We start from the raw sequence: 26,024 nt of genomic DNA on the forward strand, positions 1-26,024 counted from the left end.
AAGGTGAGATGCACTATCCTGGTCTTTAGTGCAGCTCATTGAAGTTTATAGCCCATCTGGCATTGTCCACACAATCAGTGACCGCGCCTCATCTTTTATGATCTGCTGGAGGAATGGAAGCCCCGGATCTGATATATTGTGCAACAAATGGAAGTGATTATCTATCAAACCAAACACTGCATCACGTTAGTCTGTGGGGACACTGAGGCACGTTCTGTGAAGTGCCACTCAGGTTCCTCTATAGGATTCAGCAAGAGCTTCAAAAAAGATTCAGGCAGTGCTGAACATCTCATATGAGGCTTATCAAAATGGACCCTGTGGAAAGGATCAGCCAACGTAAGCATCATTTTTTTTTCTTTCACAAAAAATGAATATATTTAATTCATTTTATGGAAGCATCTCCAAAGCAAACATGCAGGAGGAAATAGTGGCATGCAGCTCTTTAGGACCAATGGGCAACTGAAAAAAGGAAATTTCTAAGATGTTTCACATATGATAGCACCAGAGTTGTGGAACAATCTTAAAATTAGCAAAAGGGATAAAGAGAGAATGTCTCACGTTTTTAGAAAATATTTCCCATGGTGCTATTCTCACCAGAGAACATATGGGTACTCTATGAGAGCAGTCAAATATTAGGCTTAACATCCTTACCTTACATTCCACAGCTGGTAAGTCACTCGGAGGTGAAGGAAAGACGGGTGGTGGCATGAGGGGGTGAGGGGGGGCACAGAGAGAATATGAGAGAAAGGAGGCAAAGGCAAGCTAAAGTTGAAGGAAACTGACAAGGAAGCGTGGCTTGGGAGAGTTGTAGAGTGGTGGTGGGTGAAGAACTGCGGAAGAGCGAGGAGTGGTGCAGCGGCCAGGGTGCCTGCCTCCGGACCACAGAGTTCACGGTTTGATCCCCCGTGCCGGCAGCAGGCTAGCCCAGCATGTGACTCTGGGCAATAGCTTGCTTAATCTTCCCCACGGCCCCCAGTGCCTTGACACCATCGGGTAATTGTGTGCTTTACAAATACTGGATTTCATTTCATTTCAGAGAGCCGGTGATGTTACAAAGAAGAGCCAAATAGGAAGGCGCAGAGCCAATCTGGAAGAGATGCTTACAGCAGTGAAGAAAATGAGGAGGATCATTGGGAAAAGAAGAGCAGTAGGCAACAACTGGGAGTAGTTAAGCAGGGGCTAATGAACAAGGACAGTTGTGTAGAGCGACAACATGGGGAGATTGCTATGGAAGCGCAAGGGCGAGTTACCTAGAAGGTGTGGTCTCTCATGAACAATTCTATCATAAGAGAAAAAGAGATACAGACATGGAGAGAATCCTGCCCCTTGGAAGCCTTGCTCATGGCGGCACTCCTTCCTCAGAGGACATGGCAAGGATTTACAAATGATTGGTTGCTCAACTAAAGGGGAAAGAGGTCCCTTTAGTTTTATTTCCGCTTCAAAGCTTTACAATGTTTATATTCCTTTACTTTTGAAAATATGATGTTAACAGAAGGCCCACGGAGCACAGCTTCAACACTGAGGTGATCTCATGCTGCTGAAATATTCAGAAGAATAGTTATAGTTTAAGTCTATTACGATCTGTGCTACAGTTGATGCACTGTACTGTTACTGTAATAATAATGATACATTAAAGGCTGCTAAATTATGACTGACCAAGTAAATTGATATTTAGATTAGATTTGTATGAAATCGAGTTATATACTTCTCCTAATATTTTGGTCAAAAGCGTAACAGCCACAGTCTGGCAGCACAGAGTGAACTGGCTTCTATACCTCATTAAGCATGCTTGAACTTTAAGATACTCAGCATGATTTACTTGAGGACATCAGAGGCCTAGCTGGCTGTTAAATGGTACGTCCTTTGGCAGAGGGCTCTGTGAACCAGAGGAATTAACTTGAATTGAAAGAGATCTTTTACAGACATCCAGTGCATAGCCTGCCAAGCCGGGCAAATGAGTTCTTTCTAATTCGGATAGAGCAAAACGCTCACTGGGATATATTCTGCAAACACCGAGGTTTGGATAAAACCTCTTAGTTAGTTCATAAATGGACACTGCTTGCTTAGCATTACCAGGAAATCACCACTGCAAGGATAGTTTGTAATTTTGGTGGGTGGTTAAAAACAATTTTTTTCAGGGGACAAATGTGTAAAAGACACTACACAATTATTTAATATCTAAGCACTCATGAAGAGATCTTGGCCCATCTATGATCCTAAATGTCTTACCTATAAGGTACAATTCAATAGGTAACACCTCTTTAAGACAGGCGGTGGTGGACAGTGCACCCACCATCATGATCTCAAGTCTGTTAACATTTTATTTCAGAAAACTAAGGCATCAAGTGCCAAATTTCATGTAAATGAGAAACCAACCAGAGCCATTCCTCAGGGATCAGAGGAAGAATTTTGAAATTATGGGGTCCATTAGGGTGTAGGGCGGATCGCCACCACCCACATGGCGGTGGTGATCCGCCCTACATCCTTCCCCGCCCGCCACCCATTTCCCCCGCCATATTAGTATGGCGGGGGGTACCACGGCGGACGGGAAGACCGTCCACCGCTTTTCCGCCCTGTCGAAAAGGGTTTAATATGGTGGTGGTGCCTGCTAGACACCGCCATCCATATCAGGATGCAGGCGCAAGGCAGCCTTTCCATTCGTATTTTGAAGTTGGGGGCCTGTTGCAGGTCTCCAAGATGTTGGGGGAAGTAAATGGTGATACCTATGATACCTCCCTGCATGTGCATGCTCAACATGGCAGGCACTGCGCGGTGCATGCCATGCACATGCACAACACACATTTTTGGCACTGCGGCGGGTGCTGCTGAAAGCAGCACCCGGCGCAGTGTTAAATATGCAGGATACACCCACCAATGTGGCGGGTGCATCCTAATCAGCCCCACGGGACCGCCGCACTTATGGCGGGCGGTCCCTTTTCACGTCAGAACGGTGGACAGACAAAATCCGCCCGCCATCCTAATGATGCCCTAAGTTGTGAATAATATTTCTGGTTATAAAATAATATATTCAAAGATTTTAACACTCTTACCAGTGAATTTCTAGTTAAAGGACATAAGTTTCACTGCATGTATTCTGCTAGCCTTTTATGTAGGGTACAAAGATCAACAATTTATTAAGCTGCAGATAGATCTAAAGGATTCAGGGTCCCAGATTTAGAGTCCCGGAGTTCATTTTAGGTGCATGTTGGAAAAGCCAACTGGCTATCGTAGAAGGGTGTTCCCTTGACCTTTACTTTAATCCTGTATATAACCTTAAGTAATTTACATAATAAACAAATATACATTTTATTCTTAGGTAGGGAATTTTATGTATTTAAATCTCAAGAAAAAACTAATTTAAATTTAAACTAACATATTGGAAATAATTAAACAATCCATTAAGTAAATAATGTTACACCATGTTTTAATTTGTTCTATATTTAAAAATAAATATTTAAAATTACATTACATTATTATTTAACATTAAAATGATAAATATTAATGCAAATTAATTTCAAATATTTTATAATATCACCTTACTATAAGAAAGCTGCGTGAGGTACTGCTTTCGCAATACAAACCGCCAAGCTCAGGAAGGCACTACTAGACAACATTAGAAACACCCAGGAGCATATATATAGCTCACAAAACAGTTGAAAACTTGCTTCTATCCTAGAATACTGCACCACCTAGATCCAGGCATGAGAGTACAGAAAATGTCAAGCGCAATCCCCAGCTTACAACCCATGAATTGCAAACAACTCAACCAGCAAAATACTTTAATTTTGCAGGTAAGCAAATAAGGGCTCACCTCTGGTTCACTGTGGCATTATGTAGTTAAGTTCTTCCCTATGTAACAGTTATATACAGCAATAATACTAAGACGTATGCAGCAGTCAACAAATTATAACTTACAATTACTAAATTTACATTTGTCTGCTATGAGAGTTGCTCATCGCTAGCACAGTACAGCCAAACATCACCACACAAACAGACATGGAATAACCAACGAAATCTGTCAAACATTACTGGACAATTTGTGAGGACTTTAATATAGTCCATTCACTACAGATCCCAAATATCTATACAATCGGACCACTTCTTTACATTTCACATAGACAATCAGATATGGGATGATAATAAAAATGTCAGTCCAACAGTTCTCTCCACTTCTCTCTCCCTCCAACCATGCCAGCACAGCATCACAACTGTACACAAAATGTCAGATTGGACAACCATGCAGTATCCAGATAAGCACACTATATCATGTAAGATACAATACAGGGACCTGCAGAGCTGCTCAAAGCTAACAGCATGTTGAGAACCAAAAAGCTGAGTACCTGTCTCTTTCACTTCATCATCCAACACACTGCTATGTCATGCATCCCATAACACAACAATTGCATTTCGGTGGTCATCACGCACATCATGGAAACACTTTCCACAGAGGATTAAAACAAAAACAACATCCTTCCAATTACTCACCTACATGGTTTAGCATGCTACACATGTGGACAAGAGATTCAACCCCCAGATAGTGGAATAAAGCGCTACATAAATGCAGCAGTACAAGACAATACAATGCCATTTTGTGGTTTAATATATTTTTAGACTTTTACCTATACTTTAATATAGGCATACACCTGCCCTGATAGCGGAGATTCCCACCTATATGTGAAAAGTTACAAGTACTAAGTTCGCACATGTAAATTAAGCTCAACCACCTGAATTCAGGATTGGGACACATCAGTCTACAATTTTGAATAACTGAGCACTTGTAAATGGAGAATAGCAAAAAGCAGTAACGTTTTTCAAAAGTTTAAGAATACATTTATATGTGTATATTTACTCACATGTAAGTTTATCTTTGTGAATAGCCCCCTTCATAATGAGGCTCAATGGCTGTCGACCCAGTTCTCAATTTGCACCAGGTGTTTCAGCATTTTGAAAGGAGGTTTATTCCTAGATTACTTTCCATTTCCAAGGTTAAAACACTTGTGGACTGATTCCTAGAGGGTCTCCTCACTCATGGCGGAGGCTCTGCAGTTGTGGCGGGAGCCCACATTTGTGGCTGGACCTCCGCATTGCAGTTTCTCATTGCGAAGGGCCCGCTACTATTGCAGGCCTGCCCGCCATGACTGTGGGGCATCCGCCACAAGTGCGGAGACCCTTTGTGAATCGGGCCGCCTGTATTATGCATGTCACAAGTTTTATGTTCAATAAGAAATAACTCAGCAGCCATGCCACCTGGAAGGACTACAGTTTCCTGTAAAATGAAACTTTTGATGGTGGTATAGTAAATAATTACAAAAAATTAAAGTAATAGGTTTAAAATATTGAATTTAACACATTAAAAGTGACATGTTCTATTGTCATTTTATTTACTTGAATTGAAAGAAGAACATAGAGTCTCGTTCACAGTTCATCCTCAAGAAATAGTCAGTTCCTAGAAGAACCTTGATTTGGGACCTTTCCTCTGGCCACCAATGGCATTCACATTCAGGGCTGGCCTGGGAACACAAACAAGCCATGGCAATTCTGCCAAAATGGCTCCGGTGGGTGGGGGGGGGTTAAAGGAGGGGGGGGGGGGTAGGCTTGCTAGCGAAATGAAGTACTGCTTCCGCTTTAGCACGGCTGCCTCTTTTTTTACAAGGAGCCGATATTGCAGCACTGCTGAACCTGCCCCCAGTAATAAAACCGGCACCCACCAATTGCAAACCGGCCTCCATCCTTCCGGCGCACCAGGAAAATTCCCGGTGCCCGCTACGGCTAGTTCGGCCCTGTAAACGTTTTGTCAGAGGTTCTACACGCAAAGTTTGGTGCTTGGGTTATTTGAAGATGTGCTCTCTTCTGATGTATAATTTTACCACCTTCTGTTAAACCCAGAACTATCTTTGACTGACACCTCTTTACAGCAAACTTTCTTTTTTTCTTTCAGGTGTTCAGAGTCAAGCCAATCAATTAGAATATGTATCTCACCTGCTTAGACAGCTGTTCTTCGCACAGTTTGTAGAGTGTGTAAAACTTCCGGCTCAGAATCTGGTTGTCCCTGAAGCCGGCGCTGGCCAGTTTGACCCTCATGATGATGGCTCGGTCGGGCACCATCATGGCCACGGTGCGGAACTGCACCTTAAGATTCTCAGGAAGCTCCTGCCTTCCAGCATACCCGGGATTCTGCAATGAGAGGGTTAAAAAACGCACAGATAAGACAACTGTGCCGGCATTCAGCTCCTTGTGCATCTCTAACACATTTAGAGTTTACTTTTAATCTGTGATTAAGAAGGCACATTTATAATTGCTGATTCACTGTGAGTTCCGGTTCCATCTTCTTCAATAACAGTCTTAAATTTATATCCAAAATTCTTAAAAGAAGAAGAAGAGTCCGCCCTTGTCTAAGATGGTGGCACTTGAAATAGCACTTTAAAAACCACCTACTGGGACTGGCACCAGTTTTTAAAGAAAATATTCTAAAGCAATATTGCCTAATCGTACTCCAAGCATGGTACGGCATTGCAGTGTGAGCCAGAGAGCGTTTACAGTCGTTTTGTGCTTGAAAGGACCTATTATAAAAATAAAGTTCAGGGCATTATTTTCTGAAGTCCTTCACAATCTTTGACTTGAGAAGGTCCAAAGCGATGTTAAAGGGGTTCAACTAAGGGCAATACTGGTACATGAGTTACACACAGATGAGGCTGGCATGGCGCTATCAGATTTAAAGAAAAGCGCAGAGCAACGCGTTGTTTTAATTCCGTATTATAAAGTCAAGACTGCATTGAAATAATATTCTCATGCTTCTGCTTACTCTATTGCACCTCACTCACAAAACAAAAGTTGATGTTCAAAATGCCACACAACAACAAACCTGGTAAATGTGCATGACAAATATAATCCCCTTTGCTTCAAGTGAAATCACTGCATGTACAACAGTGAAACCCAATAGCACGAAACAAGCTCCAGGTTGAAGGAGCTGTACTCAGACATTGAATAACTAAGGGAATCCATTACACCCCAGCAGTGGCTCCTCTTACAGGCAACTGAACAGCCATAAATAACCTGAGGAACAGCTGATCATAGAAGTGATGGCAACAGAGCCCAGAATCAGATAAAGGTGAAGAGTAAGAGACCAATGTACCAAAAGACTAGTCACGAAAAGTAGTTGCAAGCTGCACACTGACTTTTTGCAACCAGTCTTTAATTTTATGATGCAACATATATATTAATAGGTGGCACTGGAAAATTGTCTGTCACTGGGGTGACAGAATGACATGTCTCATGAATATTAATTAGGTAGGTCGCTTTTTGTGACTCACTGTGCCTGGGTGAAGGAATAACATATCACCATCCTCGTGTTTCCATTGCCAAATGGGAAACTGTTTTCATACAAGCCTGGTTCCTTAAGGGAGCAGCAGCAGTACTCTCCCTCTGTTTGAACCTCAAACCCTCTGGGGTCACCGAACATGATTGACAGACGCTTCCCCTTCTCAAATCCATTACAACATCCACTGAGGAGTCAGTAACTTTTCAGTGGTTTGCAACAGCAGCTGTGGACACAAAACATTGCTACATACTACTCCAAAGAGCAATTAGTAGTGCCGCCCCCCAGGGCTGTCTTTACCGCATGATAGGCCCCGGGCAAAGCAGTGCACTGGGCCCTGCCTACACAACCACTGACAAGAATAAAAATGTTTAATGGAACATTTGTGTTCAATTCTGGTTTGCATGAGACACTAAGGCTCCTGCCAAGCCCTGCCCACCACCCCCCGGCAACTGCCCAGCGTGCCCATGTGTTAAGACTGCACTAGGCGCCCCTTTCACACCCCTTCCTAATTGTGCTTCATTAAGTGTCAGTAAACCCATTTTGCAAGTCAGAAACACTTTTCCAACTCTCAAAATGGGTTCAAAACATAGCAAAAAGCCATTCAGACTGCAGGGTTTGCAACCGAAAAACTACTTTGTACATCTGGCTCCAAGCCCTGTATTCAAGTCAAGCACTTATGTGCCCATACCAGTGCTTAATCTGAGCTCTTGGTTTCCGGTGCTCTGCACTGGCACTTAATTGTCAACACCAGCGCTTGTGACACTCTGTCACAATGTGGCGCTGTCTGGCTAATTTAAAGATGACCAGAACAACAGTTAATTACTAATCCAATATAAGTTAAACATGACTATTACCTGCCACCCAAGCCATTCTTATAGCGTTTGGGTCCAGGAATAGTCAGAACTGTCATACGGAGTGTGATGGTTAGTAGTTGTGTTGCTATTATTGGCAGAATGACAGGGGCAATGTGTGGTGCAAGCTGCAGTGGCATCTTGACGAGAGCCCAGAACTTACTTTTCTACAGATTAAGCACTGCCCCATGTTCGTCTCTGCATCAATTCTAAATCAGCTGCAATTTGAAACCTTGAATTCCGGTTATAATCTTTTTAAATGATGGCGCTAGCTTTTATTCATATAAAAAAAAGGCCACAGTATCATCATTGCGCAAATGACTGTTCATACCATGGTCAGAAAAATCCCGAATTCCTTATCCATTTCCACCACATCTCCGTCTGTGAAGATGAACTGCGTCTTCTTGTTTTTCTTGCACTGAAGCACGATGTAGATCTGCTGGGCCGCCACTGAGAGGACCGGCAGCTCAATGCGATTAAATTCATCAAAGCACCCCCACGCCCCAGACTGCGCCAGGCCTGTGGGAGGAGAGAAAGGGAGGCTTGAAATGTCCGCATTTAACCTGTTGGATGCTGGCTCGGCCCAGGGAGAAAGGGAGCAATTAAAAGTCCATAGACAGAATTTGTCAATTTATTTAATATTGTAATGATATATGATTTAAACAAAATAATGGCCACCTTTAACAGATGTGTGTGTGTGCGAGCGCGCGCCTTGGGGTAGCGAGTGTTACTGTCAGTGCGTACCAATGCCTGTGATAGGTTTTGTGTACCGATTCTTGATTTGGGCCAAGAATGAAAATATCTCACTCTTTAACACAATGGGCAGGCACCCTGCGGCATTGTGTCATTCTTACATGGGTGCTTACCAACTTCTTGAAGTAGCAACAATCAACTGTTATGCAGTCCTGGCAGGGCTCAATGCTTGTTAATATATGTATTTAATGGAGCATCAGTGATTGCAGGTAAAGCACACACCTCTCTTCTCTGAGTCCACGTCCATGTCAATTCCTTTACTGTGAGCTGCACACATGTCACTAAATGTCATTTCAAATTGTCCTTCCTCTCCCAGCTGAGAATGGAATATTGGGGTCATAGATGCCCCCAACTGTTCCCCCTGAAGTTGTAACCCACACTCCTGCTTTCCTGGTTACTTAATTCATGAATATTTAACATCAACATATTTTCACTAATTTATTTTTAGTAATCAATGTTTACAATTTCTCTATATTTTACCATAGGGAGACTCACTCCATCCTGGTGGCAGAGACCTCTGCTTAGGTATGAAAAGTTGTAAGTAGCAACTTCACACTCATAAATTAGACTCAACCTCCTGAATTCAGGGGGTGGGACATGTAAATCACATATTTTAAATAACTCTGCAATTGTAAATGGTGAATAGTCAAAAGTAGTAAAGTTACTAAAAAGGGTAATAGTAAACTTACACTTGTAGATTTACTCATATGTAAGTTTATCTTTATCAATAGTGCCTCAAGTATTGAAGCGCTATCCACAAAAGTAATACTAGGGGACCGTTAGAAGCCATATTTTAATTTTCAATAGATCATTAAACTGTCCCTTGGTGGTTTTTCATAGGAAAACCCATGAGTTCACAACAAATGTGCACTTCTTTTAAGAGCCAGAACAAATTCACAGCCTCCTAATAGCCCGTACAGAACAAGGAAGACCCAAGACTGACAATAATGAGCGACTAAAGCCACAATGACATTTTCCTGGACCCACTTCCACATGCACCTCGACCAACTTCCAACTTCTACCTGCAGTTAGAACAACCCAATCAAGAAAAAGTCTAGGCATCTTCTCGAGTAACACCCACATTGCTGTGCTATTGTTTTCATGTTGTGTGATGTGGCCTACTCCTGCTGTTCCTGAGGCCCATGGTAACTAACAATGTCATAATTATGCTGACGAATCCTTGCAAAACTCTTCATTTAGTCACCATTTGTCAGCACAAGTTAACTCATATCCAGGAACATTTCCACTGCCGAGTCACTTCCCAGGTAACCACCTTGATGGGATGACAATTATAAAGGAAGGCTGTTACCTTGGATACAGTGCTTGTGAGATTAAAAAGAAAAGTGTCAGGTTTTAGGCTTCTAGCAAATCGGCGTGGGGAAGGCTCACAGCTAATTTATTTCCACTTTGCAGGTCCAAATGGAGCATTAAATGCACCGGTAATCAGCAGGGGCTTGTAGCCACAAGCTTGTTGACACAGAGAGCTTCATTTAAACATTTAAAAAGTAGCTTGCAGTTTGTGATTAACAAGCATTGGTAAACATAGCAGGTGAGAGTTTGATGTGCTAATGAAGGCACTGTCAGCACTTTAGAGAAAAATTTACAGGAGCGGGCCGGAGTAGTGGACAGGGAGTGCTATATCCATAAATTAGTCCCTCATGGAGCTCAAGGCAAGCTTTTGATAAGAGGTGAAAGGATACATCCAAACAACCAATAACATTAGGTGAAAGATAAATACCCCACTGAGCTGAGCTCAGTGGCAAAGTTCTAAGCCAGTGGCTGAACAAGGCTGATTTAAGAACGTCAATGGATAAATAGCCCACTCTATGAATATTGTTAGCAAGAGGTCCATTTGACAGCTGTGCTTTCGTAACTCAGACCTAAAGAGGACCCAGATTAACACAAACTCCTATTATCAGTCTGATAGAGAAAGGCCACTGATGGCAGATATAGGCACCTTCAGTGCCTCATGTTCATAGGGACGCAACCTCACTCTACAACAATCGCCATTCATTCATTCAGTCATTTGTCATTTTTTAAGCGCACTACATACCCGTGAGGGTCTCAAGGCGCTGGGAGGGGGGGGGGGGCGCTACTGATCGAACAGCCAGGTCTTTAGTATCCTCCTGAAGGTCAGCAGGTCTTGGGTCTGTCGTAGGTTCAGTGGGAGGGTGTTCCATGTCTTGGCAGCGAGGTGAGAGAAGGATCTCCCGCCGGTGGTTGTTCTTCCGATGCGCGGGACGGTGGCGAGTGAGAGGTTGGCAGAGCGTAGCTGGCGGTTGGGGGTGTAGAAGGAGAGCCGTCTTGTGAGGTAGGTTGGGCCGGTCTTGTGAAATCCCTTGTGTGCGTGGATGAGAAGCTTGAAGGATATCCTCTTGTTGACGGGGAGCCAGTGCAGGTTTCTCAGGTGGGGGGTGATGTGGCTGTGTCATGGTACATCGAGGATCAGTCGTGCTGAGGCATTTGAGATGCATTGTAGTCGATTGATGAGCTTGGTCGGGGCTCCCGCATAGAGGGCCTTTCCGTAGTCGAGTCTGCTGCTCACGAGGGCCTGGGTGACTCTTTCTTGTATCTGTCGGGATCCATCTGTAGATCTTGCGGAGCATGCGGAGGGTGTTGAAGCAGGAGGAGGAAACGGCGTTGACTTGCTTGGTCATTGAAAGCGTTGAGTCGAGGATGATTCCCAGTTTGCTTGCGTGGTCGGTGGGGGTCGCCTGAGCTAGTTACTAATGTTCACAATGGTGAGCACGGGGCGAGGTATAGAAGTGAGTAATTGTTATTCTAATTGCAAATGCATTTATATAGCGATTACGTACCTGACAAGGCGTCAAAGCCATTACGCCGGGCAGCACTCTGCTCCGGCAACCTAAAGTTAGTTATTATTCCAGTGTTATTGATTAATGTTAGTTATTGGGATCATTAATGTGCGCTCAAGGCAAAGCATTCTATGAAGTCATTTCAGTTACGTTATGATCGACTAAATTAATATCAGCTGAAGTGATCATTAGTGGGGGAGGGAGAAGTGTGAGCTCATACACATTGTTGGTGGGATTAATAGAGGAGTTAGAGAAGTTTACAGTGGTGGTTGGAACTCTCAGTTTTACTCTGCAAATTTAGCGTAGTTACACAAAAACTCCCTGAGATTCTGCAGAGTTCCACGAGTGGGAGGAATTCGTCATGTCGCCCTGCTTGTGTTGGTTTTTAGCACTGCAAGCTTGTTCTACAGTGCAAAATCAGGGCAAACAGCACCACGCAGAGTGCCAGAGGCCGCTGCTGTGGCAGCCTTCTCAACGCAAGCAGCAGCTTTCTCAATGTGAATATCAGTTACTTGCAACTACCATTCGCGTTGAGAAATCTTGCCGGGAGGCAGTCTAGCAATCAAAAGTCATGCTAACAAATGCAAATTCTTGCTTGTCAATCTAATGTTGGTGAGCCGCGAGAGAGAAAAAAGTTTGCTCACAGTGGTTGATAACGTTTTCCTGGAACTCCATGCGGAGAGGGCAAAATTGTGCAAACTCCACTGGCGGACAATATTTTCACCCACCCTTAGCGATGAGGTACTATTAGGTTGCCTAGATATGGCTTTCAGAAGGAGGGAGAGATTGTGATCTTGTAAATGAGTTGCGGGAAACTTGCTGAAATACAATAATACAGAATAGACAAACATCAATATGTCAGAGTAGGTTGTGGACAGAGTGAGTGGTTATTCAGAAAATGGAGGAGAAGGAGAGGGATATTTGAAAAACTGAAGAAAAAAAGGAGAGGTGACACACAGAAGTTTTAATGAAAGGACAGCTTTTATTGTCAGATTTAAAGAATGTAGGGAATATTTTTGAGACAGCATGCAGTTTGTGGATGCAAGAATATAGAAATAAACAACATAATTTTCCTGTGAAGATTGTGCTATATTTGGACTAGAATCAGGTAAAACATCTCTCAGCTGTGAGACTACTGCTAGACCACTGTTTCAGTCAGGTCAGTTGATCAGCTCACGGGATGAAAGTGAAAAATAATGGCTCGATAACCATGACAGGGAAAATATATGGAAAATGAGGTCAACATTAAAAAAAGAGATTCTGGTAATCCTCCTTAGGTTTGACTCAGTGCATTAATTATACAGCAGAGTAGGATGCATTTGAATGTCTCTGGCTTGCAATGATACCAAATGGAAAGTGAGGACAGCTTCCCAGACAGTGGAAGTGTATTACCAGCATTCCAGTGGTGGGAGGGCAGGAAATGCAAACAATGGCGTGAGTGTGGGGATGATGAAAGGGCTTCTTTTAGAAATTCAATAAACAGTTTTGTTAGAAAATAGCTGCTTATTAGACTTTCTGAACCACTGCCATTTTTATAGATGCTTTTGGTAAGAATGGGTGGAGCTGTTGGTTGAAGGGAACCCTATAGGTGAGATCAGCTTTTGTCTACCTTGATCATGGAATAGCGTAAAATTGGCTCCACCTATTTTATTATTTATTAGGCCACATATGTTTATATTAAGGTCTTATCTATTCATGAGATGTAATGGAACACAGCAAAGAAAGTGCACCTAAAGCTATATACGAAGTGTACGTGCTATGTAATCTCGACATTTATATATGTGTGTTTACTAATGTTTTCTTTCAGTAACATGAGTTGCAGTTTATTTGCATTTATACAAAGATGTTCCGCTTTCATTATATAATGGAACGTGTTTTTTAAAAATAAAAGTACAGGTGCACCACTTCTCAATAAAAAATGAGAAGACAATTATACAATCTATTCTCGAACTACAATAATATTCGAAAATTTCCTTTATTCCAATATCAAAATGAGAAAATTATAAATACAAAGTCAAAAGCATCACTTGGTGAAAGCGGCACAGCCGACGCGTTTCGTCCATGAAGCGGACTTCTTCAGGGTATTAGTTTTCCCAATCATAAGGGGTGACAAAACAGGCAAAAGTGTAGATCCAATCACAAGATGTCCTAGACAGCAAAGGTTCAGTCATAAGTATCCAACTGGTAGCTGTCCACAGCGGAATCTACTGAATGATTAGGTTAAGTGCCAAACTGCCCAACTGCAAGGTCATAGTCGGAAGTAATACGTATCTGCTTGAAGGCACTTCCTCCCAAAATTAAAACTGTCAATCTTATTCGATGGTATTACAGGGTACACAAAAGCTATCAGTCACACCCAACCATGTGCCTCGTGTATGTAAAGGACAGAAAATCATCATTATTTTGGCCCGCAGTCAGAGATGCGCTATCAGGCAAACTTTTCAGTAACCATCAAAGTAGACTTCCTGTTTCTATTCGCCGGCTACATTGCCTGTTATTTTGATGGTTACTGAAAAGTTTGGCTGATAGCGCTGTCAGCTGAGAGATGGTGGTTATCGAGCAGATAAACCAGGTCCCAAAATTAAGAAAACAGGTCTGAAACTGTTGCTTATTCGGTGCACGGCTGAGCACAATTTGAGTTCGAGCCTAGACAGCACTTGCACTATCACTTAGTGACCTGTTGTATATGATTTGTGGTGTTAAACTCCACCCACTGCTTTTAATTTGATTTGTCTTGGTCAGAGTATTTTGAAAATCTTTGCTTGCTAATGGGCAATCCTTCCTCTTTGTCCCTCCTTTTTGTTTTTTGTTTACTCCCACAGACCACTGCCCAAGTAGTAAATCCTTAAACTTTAGGTGTTTATATGTACCTTTGGGGGCTACTTTCTTTTCTTGCCTGCTTGTGTTTCACTGTGGGCGCATGTTCTCTCCTCTGACGACCAGCAGCACTCTCCGCCCATGGTGGAGGGTGAGCCTGTATCCAGCGGGTCCTGGTAGTTCAGCACTCTCACCATGGCCGCTCGGGATGCTTCTCCTAACATCACCCCCCTGGGCTTCCGAGCACACAGGTACATTGGGAGTCACCAGAAACACTTTGTACACACACATTCAAACCAAGGGGTGGACCAACAGCCGCTGCGCAGCCAAAATATCACGTAACATGCCAACTTCCTGAGTCACGTAGACAACTTCAGGCATTGCACTATTTCAAACAGAGGGAATTATTTTATGATCAGGGCTGAGGACCCAACTTTGTTATTTTGGCCATGGGCATTTTTAAATAAATGTACTGATTCTTTCACTAACACATCTAATGTGGTCTTTTGCGTGCAAGCTTTCGCTATCCATTCAATGCAAACTATTTTTGAATGTCCTCTGTCCTGACCCGCCCACCTCAAGTTTCACCATGAAAGCTCCACCTATAAAACTCCTCTTGCACAAAAATACTCTTGTAATTTAACAACTTCAATCTTTAGGATTTTTTTTTCCTTTGGGCTACTTCGAAGAAGTACCAATACTTCTAAAACAATAAAAATTCGGCCCCTGAATCATTAAAATATATATTTAGCATTTACCATTCCTGTGGGAGATACAAATATTCAGTAAACTTGGTGCAAGCAGTCACTTGATGTCCCTATTGTAGTTTAACTCAATGTACAGCCAAGATATTAGAATTCACAACCTAATTAATAACACTGCTGAGCAAAATATTCATGGAAAAATGCGATCTCCCAGACTCCTGGAACGAAGCCATAATTACCATCCTTCTAAAACAGGGTAAAAGCCCCCAAAAAAATGCGAATCATACAGACCAATCTCGATCCTGAACTGTGATTATAAAATCTTTACACAGATTATGGCGAAGAGACTAGGGAAAATAGCCGGGATTCTAATAAATAACAACCAGAAGGGCTTCATACCGGGAAGACAATTACAAGACCTAAAGCAAGAATTGTTTGCCGCCATAGACATTGCTTCCAACGAGAAACTCCCTCTATCAATAATTACTATTGACGCCGCAAAAGCGTTTGATAGAGTCAACTGGGTATACTTAAGCGAAGCTCTGAAAAGGTTTAACCTGGGGGCAAATATCCTGAACATGGTGGCAAAAATATATACTTCTCCTAGAGCCCAAATCTTAATCAATGGCAGTCTTACTACTAATATACAGATAAAGAGAGGAACCAGGCAGGGATGTCCCCTCTCCCCCTTGCTTTTCAACTTTTATATTGAACCAATAGCGGAACATCTCAGGTTAGATCCTCTAATATCACCCTTTTCTTTTCAAGACTGGTCCAAAAAGATCGCTCTCTATGCAGATGATCTGATGATCTTTACAGACAACCTCGGGGGATCGCTAACAACAGTTGAAGAGGCCTTCACCAGTTTCGGGAGTATTGCCGGTTATCAAATCAACCAAGATAAGAAGGAAACAATGAGCTGGAATGACAACTCCACTAGCCCCTATAATAAGGATAAAATCAGATACCTTGGCATAGACCTAGTTAAAGACCTAGATAAAGTTACTTACATAAACATCCAAAGAATAGACAAGGAAGTCAAAAGGTTATTGAAAGTGTGGGGGGGACTCCCTCTGACGTTTCTAGGCAAATCGAACATAATTAAAATGTCAATTCTACCAAAATTTACTTTTGCCTTCGGTGCCATTCCTCTTGAATTCAAAAAAGAAACATTAAAAAAAAATCCAGAGTGAAATCTCAAGTTTTATCTGGTCTTCAAAAAATCCCAGAATTGCCTGGAATAAGTTAAGAAGAAAAAAAGTCCAGGGGGGAATCGCAAGCCCCGATCTCTTTGAGTACTGTAGAGCTTTTCAATTTAAATCAAACAGAAAGCTCTTAAATACATTTGAATGCTATCCGTCGTACTTCCAAACAATGACTAATAAAACCAGCCACTTCTTATACAAATTTGGACACCCTAAATTCTTTAAAAAAATTAAACTCAAGATGCTGAAGTCTGCGGCCAAATCGTGGTTTGGCATAAGATGTACCTTAAATATTCCCTACTACAGCGACCTAGCCCCCATATGGGACTCCCCTGGCACCCCAGAGTGTCTCAAAGACAAATTAGCACACCCGATAAAATCAGCAGGAATAACCAAGTGGGGTCATCTGATGTCTCAAAACAATCTTCTGGAGTGGAACACCCTATCCTCCAAAACTATGGGCTCATTATCTAAATTCAAGTATTATCAGCTATCTAGCTGGACTAAATCTCTAAAAGAAGTCAGAGCGGGAAACCCAACCCTGGAAAGAGAAATGCAGAAAATAGACACTATATATAAAGAAATCGCGTTTTGGTACTGGGCTTTTATCTTTGCAGGGGAAGAAGAATTTCGGATACCGGAGAGAGTATGGGGGAAAGACCTGCCAACGCTGGTGTTAAACAACCAATGGCGAGTATCTATGAGTAAATGCTGGACAATTGTGACATCAGCTGCCCTAAAGAGAAACCATCTGTTCACTTCTCATAGAGCTTACTGGACTCCAAAAAAGCTATAGAAATTTGCTGGGACGACAGTGAAAGTCTTCCCAACATGCGGGTTGGAAAGAGCCAACGATTTACACATGTTTCGGCAGTGCCCCCTTCTCGACGGCTTCTGGAATTATGTGGGTAAGACGCTCGATGGGGTGTTAGGAAGACATCTAAATGTAAGTATTGATTTAATTATCTTTGGGGTAAGGATTTCAAATGTACCAGAAAAACTTTCTATAGCACAGAAAAATCTCATTTTCTTATTAATACTGTTGGCAAGGAGAGAAATATGTGTGAAATGGGTAAGTCCGGCCCCTCCAACTCACAGTGAATGGTTAACATCAATACTAAGAATATATAGACTTGATAAAAGAAAAGCCCCTAGAAAAAATTTAAGTTCTGGGACATTTGGGAAAATTACCAGCAAGGTGCTAGCTAACCATTTGGAGGTAAACTCAAAGGGATATTGTCCCAGTGGTTGGTACGAATCAGATAAACCTATGCAAAAGTCCAATGATTATGTGTAAGCAATGGAAAGGCTGGAGAAGGCCTGCATGAGTAGCCATAATGGCTAGCTCCCCCCTCGCATCAAATCCTTCTACAAAGTAATGGAAACAAGGGGACCCTCCTCTCTTCTAAAACGTTACAGGGGAACTGTCCAGTTGCATACAATCCATTATAGGACAGTGAAGTCTAAGAACCAAAGAGAGATTGGGGCGCCGACAACTCCTTACTAATAATATTGCACTAATGAGGACTAAAAAAATAAAAATAAAATAACTGTGCTACTGGAAGATCTTTTTATTCATTTTCGACATAATCTCTACTGGGTAAATTTTAGATGTGCATCTTCATTACACGCGTGTATGCTTGAGTAATTAAAAAGGGACTGCACATTTTTTCCCTAGTGATCAAAACTCCTGTTTCGGATATGTAACCAGCATAGCTAAGTGTTCTTAAAAAGCTGGTAATTTTCACCTGCACTCCCAGGCTCAAACAGATTGGACTGGATCGTTTTCCTGCAATCTTTGACTTTACCTGCATTTGCACGAGAAAGACACTGCCTCCATTTTGCTCACAAGCCTCCGGTTTCCCACTCCCTTCATTTTCAGCAGTTTGAGAGCCGAGATGCTCATCTCGTCACAAATCTTGCTGCCCTGAGGATTAACAAAGCGCTGAGGCCATTTCTTGATTTCCCCCTTGTTGTGAACAGGTATGTATGCGCTTTTTGACTCCTTTTACAAAGATCTGGACTTCTTTATTGAATTCTATTTTACAAGTACTGCTAATGTGCACCATTCATTAATGACAGGCAGCTGCTTAGAATACTGCGGAAAGTATTGCTAATAATTTTAGGCATGACCACTGGAATTATGCAGGATGGCAGGTCCAGATTATGAAGCAGGGTTGGCTGAATTGTGCGGAAAATGAAAGTTACATTATATACCGTATTACGGCACATTTTGTGATGGTGTTACTTTATAATTATGGCATGTTTTCACATGTTAACACTGCTTGGTCAAAAGTTTCAGTTCATTATTACCAGTTTAATATCACAATTCATAAATACTCAAATTGAAAATGACCGGTCAACCTTTGCATAGAGCCTTCTACCACTCAGCAATATGTGTCGCTGTGATCTCAGTAATTTTTGTTCCATTTGAGCTAGAAACAGTTATTTTATTACAATCTGCAAATTATGCGGCAGATGATGGGAAATGCAGCAAATTCATAATAATGGGGAAAATGCTGCAGCCGCAGAATTGCATAATTCAGTTAAAGAAAATATTTTGATAGAACCTTTGTTTTGCAGCTTCATAATTACTAATATATTTCTTTTAATAGCCAAAACACCCCTCCATCCTCCTCACCGAATACATTTTCAAGTTACTAAGTGTCACTGTATCCTCTATCCTAAATGATGTTTATCACTCCATTCCAAACAGTACAGCTATCAAATCTTCTTTCGCGTTTACCTTACATACCTTCATAGCAGTGAAGATCGGCCCTCTTTGGTATCTTCTTTGTTACAGCTTCACTTACTGTGCTGCTTCAGAACAGAACATTCTATACATATTTGTAAATAGCATGCTCAACCAGAGATGTCACTTGGCACTAAAAAACAGATGTTTATTTTTTCCCAAATCAAGGGTGCTAATTTAATTGACCCTGAAGGAATGAAAGGTTGAGTAGACCCAGCAGAATCTGAACCTGTGACTATGCGGTCAAACATAGGTCCCTGCAGTGGATGCATTAATCACGTTGTTCTATCCTGTGATCTCTGGGGATTCCTAGTACATCAGTCGAACTCCCCAAATGACAAATTATTTGTATGCAGTATTTTGGTCAGAGATGACGTCTGATTTCCTCTCACACCATCATGGTGTCCTGAAGAACTCTCTTGTTTGTCCGCCCCTTTTCCTAATCTAATTTTATCCTTTGCTTGCTCTTTCTTGTAATTCTGTGCTGGTTACTTTTAGCTCGTTCTTCTTCATTTGGTCTCCCTTTTTACCTCGTATTCATCTGTCAGCAACACAGCACTGAATGTCTGCCCACTCCTTCCAGCTTCATACCTCTGAACATAAGATCACCTTTCCCCTTGTTCTCTACATGCTGGTTCTCCTCCTCTTTCTTTATCTTTCCCACCTCCATCTATACCCCAGTCCACCTCATTTAATTACCTTGCTTTTATTGTAGTTCCTTCTTTCTTTCTTAAAGCACACCTCCTCTGTTGGTATGCTTTAAGAAAAATGTGCTGATTTCATACCTTTAAAGCCTCTACATCACACCTTTCTCATATGTTTCCCCTGGTGTGTTAAAGTGTTTGATCTTGTAACTATTTTCTTTTTCCCATAAGTTTTGTTTGCAGCTAATCCTTGCTTGGGTCTGAAAATGAATGATGATTGTGCGGTTTCAATATTTATTGGTGGAAGCAACGTGTTTTACATTTGTGAATTTGTGGTGTACTTATAAATCAAATGCAACCAAAATTGAATCCTTTTTGACTGTAGTGGAAAAGGCCGTCCAGAAATAGCAAGACATTATAGGACCGAGGTGGATTGGAAATAGCAGGCAATGATTTATTAAGTTTATTAATGATAGAAGACCGGTAAATTAAAACACATTGTTACGTCAATAACTAGTGTAGAAAATGTGAATAAAAAAATTGGGGTGAATTTGTGCGAATTAATGGAACATCTGCATAAATAGAGAAGAATATGCTATTTATCCAGATATATGGCTAAATAGTGCCCTAATCTGAGGTATTTCACAGAGAATCCAAATAAATGTTGTAGTGCATTTGGCAAAAAAAATGCACAACCTTTGCTATTTAACAGACTGTCTGAATACACGGTGCAGAATATGTGCTATTTAACAGCGTTTCTAGACAAATAAGGCACAAGGCTGTTCTATTTAACAAGGCAGGGGGATAAATAGCCGTTGATAACTATAATAGCACCGAGTGGCAGGCTACATTGTGTTTGCATGGATTTCTAAACGCTACATTTGATGTTGGGTACTATCACGCTGTCGGAAGCACCAACATTAGCAGGTGTAAGTCCAGTCTTCAACTACTGCTCCATGTCCCAGGTTGATTGGACCTGCAACCTTTCAATGATGCTTTAAACTGGTTTATAGGTTCTAAAGAAATTTAGCTGCATATATAGATTTCCTGAACTGGCTGGAATTGCACTACTTTTGGGTGATACTGGGATCTTGGCTTTTCTGTCGATGCATCAGTGAATGCAACAACATTTTGATGGCCGCCCAAAAAGTTTAAATTATATGTTAACTGCACGTTTAACGGTGGAAAAATGATGCAGATTAATCACCAAATAGAGAAACAGGCTGAAACACAAACAGACACAAAAAATTCAAACAGCAGTATACAAAAGTGCACACTACATGCACACATAGCAGAAAGTATTGGCTTAAATGCCCCAGATTGAGCATATTGAATAGGTCGCGCTTCTGAAGAATCCTGGTGTAGGACAGAAGTGCACACTTTGACTATGCCACTGCATTTACATTTAGAGAAATAGGCTCCGAGCACCAGACCTACTGCAGCAAAGATGTGCAAACGTCTGGGCTTAGAAGCCATCGCCAAGCATTACAAGCAGCTGGTTAGAAAGTTATGGTGGGATGCTGATGTCTCTCCCGCAAAACGATCACCAGACATTCTGGTGCAGGGCCTCTCTCTAATTTTAAATCCTTAAAAAAGCTTTAGCAGTGGGTGGAAACACGAACAAGCATTGGCAAAGCAAATGGGTCTCACCTATGCCGAAGCTATTGGCTTTAGAAATGCGTTTTTGACATATTGTACACCAGTGTGGCTGCTGTTCAGCATGGATAAATGTTAGTGGAATGGTGTGGGTTACATTAGAGTGGAGTAGACTGGGGTAGATTGGAGTAGCATGGAGTGGGGTAGATTGGGGTAGCATAGAGTGGGGTAGATTGGTTTACAGTAGAGTTAAGTTGATTGGGGTAGCATGGAGTGAAGTAGAATGGGTTAAAGTGTAGTTTGGTAGATTGTAGTGGGGTATATTGGGATAGAGTGAGGTAGACTGGATTGGAGTAGATTGGGTAGATTGTAATGGTGTAGAGTGGGGTAGATTAAGTGAAGAAGAGTGGGGTAGATTGTACTGGACTGGGGTACCTTGGAATGGGGTGGGATGGGGTGGATTGGAGTCGGGTGGGGTAGATTGTAGTGGACTGGGGTTGATTTGGGTGGATTGAGGTAGATAGGCGTAGATTTTGGTGGCTTGAGGTAGATAGGAGGCAAGTTGATTGGGTGAAGAGTGGAGTAAGGTATTTTGGGGTAGATTGGGGAGAGTGGAAGGGGTGGATTTTGGTATACTGGAGTGGAGTCTAGTGTGTGGGGTGGAGCAGAGTAAAGTGGGGTACTTGGAGTAGGGTAGATTAGGTGGATTAGAGTAGGGTAGATTGGAATGGAGTGGGGTAGGATGGAGTGGAATGGGGTAGATTGGTGTGGTGCAGGGCACTTGGAGTGATGTACATTGGGTAGATTAGAGTAGGGTAGACTGGGGTAGTGTGGAGTTGGGTAGACTGGGGTAGATTGGAGTGGGGTAGTTTGAAGTGGAGTAAATTGGAGTGGAGTTGAGTGGGATAGGTTAAAGTAAAGTGGAGTGGCGTAGATTGAAATGAAGTAGATTGTAGTGGAGTAGACTGAGCTAGACTGGAGTGGGATAGGTTGCGGGAGTGGGTTAGATTAGAGTGGAGTGTGGTGGATTGGAGTGGGATAGATTGGAGTGGAGTAAAGTGAAGTAAATTGGGTGGATTGGAGTAGAGTAGAGTGGAGAGGGGTAGATTGGGGTAGAGTGGGTGGATTTGAGTAGGATAGAGTGGGTGGGCAAGATTGGGGTAGAGTGAAGTATGGTAAGCTGGAGTAGAGTCGATTCGGGTAGAGTGGATTGGAGTAAATTGGGTGGATTCGAGTATGCTAGATTGGAATGGTAGATTGTAGTGGGGTATATTGTAGTGAAGTGGAGTTGGGTATTCTGGAGTGGAGTAAATAGGGTTGGAGACTGAAGTGGGGTAGAATGTAGGAGAGTGGTGTGGAGTGTCAGGGGGGAGTAGTGGAGAGTGGAGGGGCGTGAAGTGGAGTGGCAAGCCATGTCATAGCGTATCTTACAGTGGAGTATCATGGGGTGGAGTGGCATTGCCAGGAGTGGCATGGCATTGAGTGGATGGGCATAGAGCAGATCAGGGTGTTGTAGAATGAAGTGGTGTAGAGTGTTGTAGAGAGTAGTAGTGTAAAGTGGAGTGGCATAGGGTTTAGTATGCCTGGTGTGATAGCGCGCCTTCCTTACAGACAACACATTTCCAAATGAAACTGGTCATGACATTTGCACAGATATACCGTTTTACTGCACACAAATGATAATGTGTGGAAATGTCATCACCAAGTATATTGATTTGTTATGGTTGTATTAAAATATTTGTTTTCACCACATTCAGAATTTTTAAAAAATGTGCCTCATTTCTATATTCTCATTCTGATGTATTCAGGAATTATATGCACAGTACATTGTTGTTGTGTGCTGGAAAAGATAACATCCTCCAGCTTGTTCTCTTACATGTTCATCAGGATGGATAAGCACATACATTCTCCCACTTTGACGTAGTGAAATAAATGTAAACACCAGGTGTGTTTGGAATACAAAACCTGAAATTTGACCTCTGAGAGAGACAAAGTCAAGCTGGTAGCCTAAAACAACAAACAAACAACAGAGCCAGTTTGGAAAGATGAACTCTGTAGAGTGGTTCAACAAAAAGAAAACAATAGATCCCAAAAGTGCAAGCAGTGTAAGAACACAAGTACTTGGGCAATGCTCTAGGGGAGGGTCACATGCAAGAAGAGGGAAATGCCAACCTCAGACTTGACCAGTAGAAAGCAAGCAATTGAGAGTGGCTTTGAAGCCCACCAAGCTCTTTTTTTATTTTAGCTTGATCACATCAAATCTGGCGACAGCTGCACTTCCAAGCCAGCCCAATGTCTGCCTTATTTTTCTGAAAGTCTTGTGCTATCATAACATATTGGGTTGTGATGGGACAGTGAGGCGATAAATATTAAGGCTAGAATTGCTGGTGTACCAGTTGTTGCAGGCTTTATGTACCACAGTCCTGAAGATGATCCCTGCCACTGCAGGTCAATCAGTGTGGCACTGATGGGGTGGTATAACTTCAGTTCCCTGTTAAGTCAGGTGTTGATGTAGCTTTGTGGTCAAAGGGGCTACTGTAAAGTTAAGGTCAATGGAGAGTGGGATAACCCATTATTCAAATGGTAGAGAAGAGGGTCTGGGCGCAAGATCTGAACTGGGGGAGGAAATACTTTATTCTATGTACGGTTAATATTTCCTTTGGGGTTCCCTAGCCCTGGGAAGACCATGTCGTTGGTGGATCCCTGTGGGGCCTCTCTGTAGCTGTTCTTCCTGCACTTAACCAGTCATCCCTGTCATGCAGGTTGGTATTCTGATCTGTAAAGTAAATGGCTTGTTGGACCGTGTCAAGCACATGCCCTTACTTCAGTACACTAGGTTTTTCCAGTCTGCTGACCTCCTGTTTTAGGAAACCCACTTGCAAGGGAAAAACTGACTGGTCCTCTGTTATGGCTATGATAGGGCTTACAAGCCTGGGTTAACCAGGGGGTCACGTGGTGTGGCGATTCTCCTCTGCAGGAGTTACCCCTTTGTGGTTACCAGTACCCACTCAGAATCCCATGGAAGATACACAGGGGTGGAGGAACTCTTCGAAGGTAAACACTAAACCTTTCAGTCAGTCTACGTGATACCAGTTCCTTGCTCCCACAATGGCCTCCCTGTCCCTGATTCTGTTAGGCTTAACAACGGGCACCACTATTATTGGGGGGGGGGCATTTCAATGAGGTCCCTAACTGAGTGCTGGACTCCATGGGCCCACCAGTGGTGGGGCGTCATTCTTGCTCCTGCCAGCTCAGGGCATGCATTGTCTCTCTCTGCTCTGTGATGCGTGGAGGATGTGGTACCCCCATGTTACCACATACACCAAGGAAGCCCACAAGACATCACTGCGCATTGACCTATTCCTCCTTCCGGCCACATTTATTTTGCACATGTCCAGAGTCAGCATCCTTCCATTGGTGAAGACAATGTCTGCTTACATACACAGCAACAATTTAGAATACACAAGGCAAGCGTATTTCCACATTGTCCAGTATGTAAAACATAAATGTTTGCCATCATGCCTGTGTGAAAATGCAATTTCCAAAAATGCTTGCGCCTCGGTAATGATTCTGATTGTGAACACCAAAACCATACTCTATATACCTAGTCTAGCGGGTTGAAATCCTCTCCTCTGACTGTTGCTTTCTACTTTTATGACTCCACCATTCTTTCCCACAGGCACTTGATGAAATTCTGCTTACTGGATATCAATGGGCCAAAGTAACTATATGTTGCTGACACAAATTGGGATGTCAGCAAAACGATCAATTGCCAGGATGCTAACTAGTGCCACTCTTACTAGGCTCGTACATACTAGCAGCACCCTTTTGTGCCACATGCAACCTGGGCATTTAAGAGAAATCCCTTCATTCCAAAATGTAAACACATATTGACATGTTTACAACCTTGCTGTTCCTCTGTGCTTTCTTTTAGGGCAATGTGGACACGGGCATGGCAAGAGTGTTTCATCACAGGCCAATCTGGTAATAGGTAAGTTAAAAGTTGCTGCAGGATTATCTCATCTCAGGGAAAAGTTTCTTTCCCAGTCTTGTATTGTTCCTACCATTCAATGACTTCCAGTCTCTCGTATATAATAGAAATACAATGCTATGACCGCAATAATGACAGACTACTATAACTATAAGTGGATAAGCCACTTATGCCTGGGATGGAACAACTTGGCGATATATACTTTACATACCGCAAAACAAGGATATGTACACAGCAATGTTATTTTACACGCATGTAAAGGTGGGAACAAGAATGTCAAGGTTAGTGTATATTTGCCAAGAAATATGGCAGACCTTTGAATGCATAATTTACATACATAACAATTTGGAAACTGGTATGGCAATGTGCTGTTTTTGTTCGCATACTTGGCAAATATGAAGAACGTCTTTTATGCTAAACCTAGGATAATGCAAAAATAGGGTTGGTGAAGTCCTTGTTATGTAGAATGTTTAAGTTAAAACTAGCATGGTGAGGGGATCTCATGAAATGGATAGCTCTGTTTGCTAATTCCAGGTTTTGGCTGCTTGATCAAAAACCTCAGGGTAGTCAATTTGCA

The 26,024-nt window shown here is 42.3% G+C and overlaps 1 protein-coding gene across 1 annotated transcript in view; it reads right to left on the reverse strand.

Annotated features, from left to right (window-relative positions):
* LOC147722959 (dynein axonemal heavy chain 5-like) overlaps positions 1-26,024 on the reverse strand; it is a 1,378,573-nt gene that overhangs the window by 894,183 nt on the left and 458,366 nt on the right. Inside the window, exons 43-44 of the mRNA XM_086965349.1 lie at positions 8,501-8,688; positions 5,980-6,174 (exon numbers count right to left, since the gene is read on the reverse strand). Coding sequence (XP_086821475.1) covers positions 5,980-6,174; positions 8,501-8,688 — 383 coding nt within the window. The remainder of the gene's footprint in view (positions 1-5,979; positions 6,175-8,500; positions 8,689-26,024) is intronic.

Source organism: Lissotriton vulgaris, chromosome 4_1 (genome assembly GCF_964263255.1).
Source record: "Lissotriton vulgaris chromosome 4_1, aLisVul1.2, whole genome shotgun sequence".
NCBI lineage: Eukaryota > Metazoa > Chordata > Amphibia > Caudata > Salamandridae > Lissotriton > Lissotriton vulgaris.